Source organism: Corylus avellana, chromosome ca1, assembly GCF_901000735.1.
Source record: "Corylus avellana chromosome ca1, CavTom2PMs-1.0".
NCBI lineage: Eukaryota > Viridiplantae > Streptophyta > Magnoliopsida > Fagales > Betulaceae > Corylus > Corylus avellana.
Window position 1 is genome coordinate 49436476 of NC_081541.1, and position 8361 is coordinate 49444836.

General features: G+C 33.1%; 1 protein-coding gene across 1 annotated transcript; it reads right to left on the bottom strand.

The window, feature by feature from the left end:
• Positions 1-1907: 1907 nt before the first annotated feature.
• LOC132177750 (dnaJ protein homolog) lies at positions 1908-5344 on the bottom strand. Its single transcript, XM_059590197.1, has 7 exons — positions 5238-5344; positions 4977-5138; positions 4277-4442; positions 4052-4193; positions 3687-3963; positions 3317-3515; positions 1908-2519 (listed from the first exon to the last, which is right to left on the bottom strand). Exons 2-7 carry the CDS (start codon positions 5124-5126, stop codon positions 2200-2202), a joined length of 1254 nt encoding a protein of 417 aa, XP_059446180.1. The 5' UTR covers positions 5127-5138; positions 5238-5344; the 3' UTR covers positions 1908-2199.
• Positions 5345-8361: the final 3017 nt, after the last annotated feature.

The window sequence follows — 8361 nt, forward strand, 5'->3', positions numbered from 1 at the left end:
CTGCAAAATCATGCGATAACTACTTTGACTCTTCATTTTCTTTAAGAATTTTTTCAAATCATTGTGCATCTCTCTCTCCGTTTGATTTCCTCTATCAACCCCATCGTCTTTGATCGATCGTTTAGCTTGATTTTCACAAGGTATGTGGATCCTCTCTATGTTTTTATGGATTTCTTCCGATTAATTTGGAGTTAATTCTCCAATTTCTTGAATATGGTTGTGTTTGAGCTTGGATTTGTTCTTAGCCATTTTTGTTGATGATATATGATTATATTTAGTTGGTTTTGTGCTCTCTTGTCTTGGGTTGGGTCACATGCTTAATGGGTTAGTGTTTTGAGCCATGTTTCATGTGTTGTATAGTGGGTTTGTGCTTCCCCTTTTTTGATACCCATTGTCGGGTTAAGTAATATGCCTATGTTTGGGTGGTTCCTTCTAAATCAAGTGTTGCAAACATGTTTTTATGCTGTTGTGTTGAGAGAATCTCATCTTTTAGTGTGTTTCACTGGTGTGTTTTTTAAAACTTCTTGATTGAGCGATTATATGCCTGTATTTTCCTTATCTCACATGATCTCTTTGAGCAATATAAGGTTGTTGGGGAGTGAGTTTGAAAGGTTGTTGTGCATTTTCTATGTTTAAGGAAATTGTTTGTTGACGCTTCTTGTAGGTACTATGGACTCCACTCAAAAGAATATGCGCTCAAAGACTAAGAAAGGTGAAAAATGGGTCGACAAGAGCGAGAAGACTAAACTCCCTGTTCATAGAGCAGGAAGTTCTGGGGCATATGCCACTTCCCAGAATGTTGATGCATTGAGGGCTGTGCTAAAAAGTTTAGTAGGGTTTCAACTCGGCCGGTTATAACCGGTCACCAATCGGCAACTGCCAACTGGTTACGGGATATATATTTATATATCCACAATGTTTGTTTAAGTACTTATTTTTATTTTTTATTGTTTTCTTTGAGTTTAGAGTTGTTGTAAGGAGTATCTATCTCTTTTGGTTGTTGGTTTGTTTAAATGATTGTTTTAGGAGAAAATACACTTTACCCTTAATGTTTCACCACATTTGCAATTAGGAAAAATTGGCAATATATCCCAATAAAGTATCAAAAATTTACAATATAACTCATCCATTTATGGGTGAAAAGGCAGGCGGTTAATAATCGTCCTCTAACCACACACACAGAGTATATATATATATACACTACATCTTTAGGGATAACGAAACAATGTTATTTTTGTGTTTAAAATTTTAAATATATATAAAAATCTAGGTATTACCATATAAGCGACATTGTTTTAGGTTTTTTTTTTTTTAAAAAAAAAAATTAAAATTAAAATTGTATAAATTTTTTTCTTTGAAAAAGCGGTTAGTGCCCGAGTTTTCACCCATAATTTTTTTCTCTAACTGAAATTATTGAAAAGACCTAATTGCCCTTGTATTTTAAAAATAAAATAAAAAACTATTGAAAAATAATAATAAAAAACTATTGAAAAAAAAACTAGTGGTGGACGCATTTTTTACAAAAACTTATGCAAAAATATGCTTTTTGATGTAAAAATTCTATTTTTTAAACATAATCTCCAGGATTGGAAGGTATTTATTATTAAAAATATTTAATTAAGTAAAAAAATTTTCACTCAAAAAATAATCATCATTTTTCAATCCACTCGTTTTAAAGCTACTAAACCAGAAATACGCAGATATATATATATTTTTTTTCTCTTTATATTTTCCATTTCAATTTATTTGGATTAAAAGATGCTAATGATAAGATTGAATGATTAACACAACTTAAGAAGTTGGATCTTATCGGATCTCCCATCTCCACATCTTGGGAAATCAGTTCAAATCCTTACTCTTGGTTCCTAACAAGGCAATCGCATATCGACCTTAAAAGCACAAGAGCAGATGGAAAGTCTAAAACATTTGTTGTGGCCTCTCTGACAGAGTCTATCTAGATGGCACAAGAACCATCCAGATGATATAGATATACAACCCAAGAAACAATTAACAACTCTTAAAAGTACACTAGAATTCAAATAAATCTCATACAGTATAAGTTTATGGAAACATAAGAAAAAACCCAAACCAAAATCTAACACGCTCCCTATAACAGAAGACATCGATGTTAAAGATTATTTTTCTCCAAATCAAGGACTCCAAATCTTCCTATTTGTTGTTGATCAACAGAGTCATTCATCATTGCTGGGCACATTGGACCCTCTGAGCACCGCCAGGCATATCATCGTCCTCCTCATATGCCTCTTGGGCCTGTGCTTGCTTGCGGCGCATTTCGTCCTCAATGTTCACATCATGCAGTGTGGTCTCTTCACATTCATCCACCTCCATGTCCGTCAGCTGCACCGAAGCTCTTGGGGGCAGCACCGCTTCCAGTGCCTTGCACTGCTCTGGGTTGAGGGTGTCTGGGAACTCCACTGTGAAGTGAATATACAATTTACCCTTCATGAAGGGCCTCTTGTACATTGGCATTCCCTCGTCATTTATGGCCTTGTATTGGTCTGTGCCACAGGCAAAAAGATCAGTCCAATGAACAATATATATATATATATTGAGCATGATAACCTCTTTTATGGACAATTTATATGCAGGGTTTAGGGCAGTGTAGCAAATGAGTAATGCTAGAAACTAAAACTTTAATCTCACCACTATTGCAACCTGCTGACATGACAATATCAATCAAACCTTGAATCAGTCATTTTCTTCTTTTAAAAAGAAAAGTCAATACTTATTAGCGTTATCACGTCAGAAATGTAAAATAGTGACAAAATAAAAGTGTCATTTTTAGCATTACTCGTAGAAAATTGGGTACCATGCATAACTAGACCACAAGTAAGAAGATAGTAAAGACCAGAGGTTGTCAACACAAGATAGTAAAGACAAGGGATGTCAAAAACTTCTTGTGCACAAATATTTCAAATCACCCAAGTGAGATAGAGGTGGGATGAGAGTTGAGTATTTAGAATTATTCGTACAAACTTGCATAGATGTGATATGATTTCTTTTCACAAATATCATAACTCCATTGGGTAATGAGTTAGGATTTATTTTAACAAACTTCTTGCGCAAAAATATATTACCAGGCCTATCTTCACCTTTGACTCTAAAAATAAAAATATAACAAAGTCTGTCAAATGTCTCTTGACATAAAACTGGAGAGATGGACACTCATAGAGAGAAAGAACTTAGAAATGGTTACATCAGTAGTAACCACACAAACATCTCACTTTTCAGTCATTGGCAAGAATTTAGGGTAAATAGCTAAGCAATTCAATAACATAGTACTAATGTAGCTTACCAGGCTTGACAACTTCACCAGGTTGGGATTTAATAAGGAGTTGCCTGCCATCCAAATGGGTTAATATAAATTGGAAGCCACAGAGTGCCTCTGTAAGGGACAAGGTATGTTCAACAAATAAGTCATCACCCTTTCTCTTAAACTTAGGGTGCTCTTTCTGTTGTAAAACAAAAACAATGTCCCCTGTGACAGTGTCAGGCTGCAGAAAAACACAAACCAAATGCAGATATTAATAAATGAATACCAGAGTCCCATGTAAAGAGGAAAAAAAAAAAAAAAAGGCTTTGCCCGCCTCCAACAAACTAACCACTCTAGCATCCCAAAGACGAAAAAAAATATTAGAACAGAGAAAAAGACGCATTAGCCTCACCGCTTCATCAGCTTCTCCAGGGAATGTAATCCTCTGTCCATTCTGCATACCCTTCTCCACAACAACTTCCAAAACTTTCTTCTCCTGAACAACTTTCTCTCCCTTACACTGAGGGCAGCGGTCCTTGTCATTGATGGTCTCACCAGTGCCCTTACACTCATTGCAAGCATGCTGCATTTGCTGGATCATAGAGGGGCCAAGGTGTCTAATGGAAACTTTGATTCCAGACCCTTGACATCCAGAACATTTCATTGAAGCACCAGACTTGGAGCCTTTACTGCAAAATGTCATTAAAATATCCCCATATAAGCAGAATGAAGAACAAATACCAAACATACCAAAACATGTAAAACTAGGGTACTAACCCCTTGCACTTGGAGCAGATAACATTCCGAGAGAGGGATAGCTTCTTGGATGTCCCATTGTAGAGGTCTTCCAGGGAAACCTTGAGGGGATGGATCACATCCTCTCCCCTCCTCTGCCTTCGGCCTCTGCTGCTTCCACCACCTGAGTGCAACAAAACTCAGCACAAATTTCCATATATGTTTCATAAACAACTGTGCATGTATATCATGGCTAAAGATTCATACCGCCAAAAGGATTGCCCCCAAAGAAGGACTGGAATATGTCAAACGGGTCATGTCCAGCGCCTGCACCACCCATTCCTTCCTTAAGAGCATCCTCTCCATACTGATCATAGATCTCACGCTTCTCTGGGTCACTTAGAACCTCATAAGCTTGGGCCAACTCCTTAAACTGAAAGGCACCCCAAATTTGACAAGATTCAGCACATCCACTACATTTCTAGAACAACTAACATAAAGCCCAATCTAGTGACAAGTTTAGGATTGTGGAGTTATTTTGGCGGTCTCGGGTAGTCCACTTATTTGGTAAACAATTGGGAGAATTTATGTTATTGCTATACCAATGACAAAGCATATGCATAAACAATCAATATTTTCCGCAATTTTCTTAACACATAAATAACAAACAAGTCAGTCCACATATCCATGGACTCCCTGATGATGTTCATTGACGTTAATCTCAGTGCAACAGTTTCATATTAAAAAAAAAAAAAAAAATCCAACACAACAAAAATAAAAACACATACAAAAACCGAAAAATAAAACCTTCAACGAGAATAGATCCGCCCAATTTAACCCAACAAATCCAAACCAAGAAAACCCAATTGCGCCAAACAATTAAATAACAATTCACAAGCTGATCCATGAAAAACCAACAGAAAAAAAAAACTGAGAATCATAAACGAATGAACAAATCAAGTTAGACCTTTTCTGGGTCACCACCCTTGTCCGGATGGTTCTTGATGGCCGCTTTCCTGTAAGCCTTCTTTAGATCATCCTGCGAAGCTTCCTTTGAAACTCCAAGGATCTCATAGTACTTCGTGTTGTCGCTTTTCTTCGGTGCCCTCCCAAACATATTTTCTTTCTTCTGAAAAAAAACAATCAAGTCCCACCAACATACATCAACAAAATTTTCACAACAACCCAAGTCAGAGATCGAATAGATTAAAGAGATGAGCAAACTAACCGATCTAGAACTGTGCGAATTGTATCGTAAGAGACCGAAGACTACCACAGAAGCAAGCAAGACGGCTAGAGAGACAGAGAGAGGGGTGAGAATGATTTCGGATCTGGGTTTTAACGGGATGGAATGGACGGTGAAGATTGATTGTTGATGAGGCGTGGTAGCTAAGGGGTAGTATAGATATTGACTCCAACGGACGAGTGGAGGTGAAGACCGAAGGATCTAGAACCTTTTGAGAAGTTTGAGGTTTGAGAGAGGATCTCCACCGTTGATCTGGTCCATAGTTGTAATCCACCACAAACTCTTTTTTTTTTTGTTTTTAATTAATTAATTTATTTATTTTTAATGTAAGTAGGAAAATTGTATTCAACATATTAGAGGTTATAAATGAAATTATTAATTTATGCAATTATTCTTATAAAAATTTAAGTTAGCTTAACTTTCTCTCCATTTCAAGGGATAATTATAAATTAATTTGGTTGGGAACAAGTAGGTGCAGTGCACGTAATTTGCTTGTTAATGTTTTTAAGATTGTATTTTTTTTAATTATATTTTTTTAAAAATTATAATAATAAAATATTTTTGAGTATTTTATATTTTAAAAATATTGATTAATGTTTTTGTTTTAAAAAACGAAAACAAAAAGAAAAGAATTTTTTTTTTTTTTTTATCAAACCAAGCGGAACTTGACCAAAACATCCTTAAATCTTTATCTCATTTCTTAATGTAACTATTCAAAACAAAAGTATTAGTCCTATTTACACTATTATTTTAAAAGAATTATGATTAAAACTAAAAAGCAATACAGGGTGTTAGAGTCGGTTTGGGATTGTAATTTCAATAAGGGTAATTTTAAAAATTACATTTTTAACAATTACATTTTTGAAATCGCTATTTTTTAAAATTACAAAAGCGTTTCGTAAAACATATTAATTTTTTTTTTTTTTATCAAATATTTGTTATGCGAAATCATGATTTTGGTTTTGTATTCGCGCCTTTTCAAATAAGCATCTTCTAAATCATCACTAAGGGTTTGTTTGTGATTGGGTTTTTAAATATCGCGTTTTTTAAATCACTATTTTAAAATCGCAAAGACATTTGGTAAAATAGGTTAAAATGTACTTTTTTTATTAAATATTTGTTATGAAAAATCATGATTTCAGTTTAAATTCGCATATTTTCAAATAAACACTCCATAGCCTACTTATAGAAATCGCAGATTTTTTTCTTATTTTAAACTAAGTGTTTTTTAAGTCGCAATGCCAAACGTCTTACGTTTTACAATATTTTTTAAAAACGCATATTATTCTTGCGAAATCGTAATCCCAAACGCATCCTAAATCAAAATTCAATAATAATTCCTCGAAATGAATTGGATTGATTATTAGAGTGAATTTTATTTATTTATTTTATTATTATTATTATTATTTGCATTCTTTTGGGTCTATGAGGTTTCATGGTGAACATGGATCTGAGAACAAGTATTCGGTCCTCGTGGATCGTGCTATTGGGTTGGGTTACAAAATCTTTGCGGATCAACATTGTGATGAGCCAATTAGATAAATTGTGATCTTCGGCCCAATTCAAATCTAACTCCACCACTCTTTTAATTAAATCCAATTATTACATTTTTGTATAGTAAAAATTAATTATTAGATCAATACTTTATAATTATTATTTTTTTACAAGTATTCATCTAATGGCTGAGTTTTATTATGATATTGCCTCGGAAAATAGTGCTTTTAAAGTAAAAAAAAAAAAAAAAGAAAAAAAAAAAAAAAGAGCATTTCAGAAAAGAAAAAAAATTTATGTAAAATTTTTTCTTATAAGTGCATTTTCATCATTTTTAGAGTAAAAAAGTCTAATAAGTGTTTTTAAAATTTTTAACCAAACATGTCAGTTTTTTGTTTAGTACAACTTTTTATGTATTAAAAGTACTTTTTAAGTTTCCTAAAACATGGGAACTACATTTCAATCTATGTAGTAAAAGTACTGTTGATATAGCAATCTATGTGCGATATCAACAACTTTTACATCAATTCTGAGAAATGTTAAGTGTTCTTCTAATGTTCTCCTGGTGTCATTCCAACTGTGATGTGGTTTTTAAAATTATCAATAGATTAAAAGTCAATAATGATAATTTCAAATTCAACAATAATTTTAAAAGTCACATCACAGATTCACAGTTGGAAAAACAGCAGGAGAACACCTAACATTTCTCATCAACTCAGGATTACATTTTTTTAAAAAAATAAAATAAAAATTTAACGGTTTGAAAATGTGAAAAATTACTTTTAAAGTTCCCTAAAACATGGAGATAACACCTACTAATTCACCTAGTATTTCCCCTGAATAATGGCTTTGCAAAATGGATACTTACAACTAATGATTCCTTTTTTTTATTTCGTATGAATATGGCTATATGCAAGGCTAGATTCATAACAAAGGAATTCAAGTTAAATTTATAAATTAACTAACTTTCCATATCAAACTAAATTTTCAAAATTTAATTTTGTAGATATCAATACATATGGGCGGCTAGGGTTATTGGAACTAGAGTTTTTTTTTTTTTTTCTTAAAAAAATATTTCCTTTCAAAGAATAAAGTTAAAATATAATGTAAAATATAATTTTTCTTTAGTGAAAATCCGATCATATGTCCTCTTAAATAATAATGTTGATATCCATAAGAGGTAACTCAATCAACTGGGGACTACGCATTATAAAGCAATGCCACTTGTTCGAATCCCCTTCCTCCTTGTGCCAACATATTAAAAAAAAAAAAAAAGTAATAATGTTGCTAATAAGCCATTAATCCAATCATGTCATTTGATACAAAGCTTTAAAATTAAATTATTTAGTTTATACTTTAAGGTATTTTGATGCATTCCACTAAGTTAACTCACTCATACTCTTTGCACCCCATCTACCTAGGCTGGGGCTAGAAATGACTTTAGCCTAAAATTTGGGTCGTTATATTCCAAGCCAATTGAACCTGAGTTATGATATTGAGAACACGGGTGTGATGCACGCCTGTGTTTTTTAATATTTTTTAATATTAAAATAATATATTTTAATATTATAATTAAAAATATATATATTAAAAAATAATAAAAAACATGGGCGTG

What these genes read in the sequence shown, in the direction of transcription:
- LOC132177750 (XM_059590197.1), bottom strand. Translation starts at nt 5,126, where the DNA reads ATGTTTGGGAGGGCACCGAAGAAAAGCGACAACACGAAGTACTATGAG. An exon ending in ATCTGCTCCAAGTGCAAGGG is followed by an intron (nt 3,964 to 4,051) that starts GTTAGTACCCTA and finishes GACATTTTGCAG; the next exon opens with TAAAGGCTCCAAGTCTGGTG. An exon ending in TGGTGAAGTTGTCAAGCCTG is followed by an intron (nt 2,520 to 3,316) that starts GTAAGCTACATT and finishes CCTGTGGCACAG; the next exon opens with ACCAATACAAGGCCATAAAT.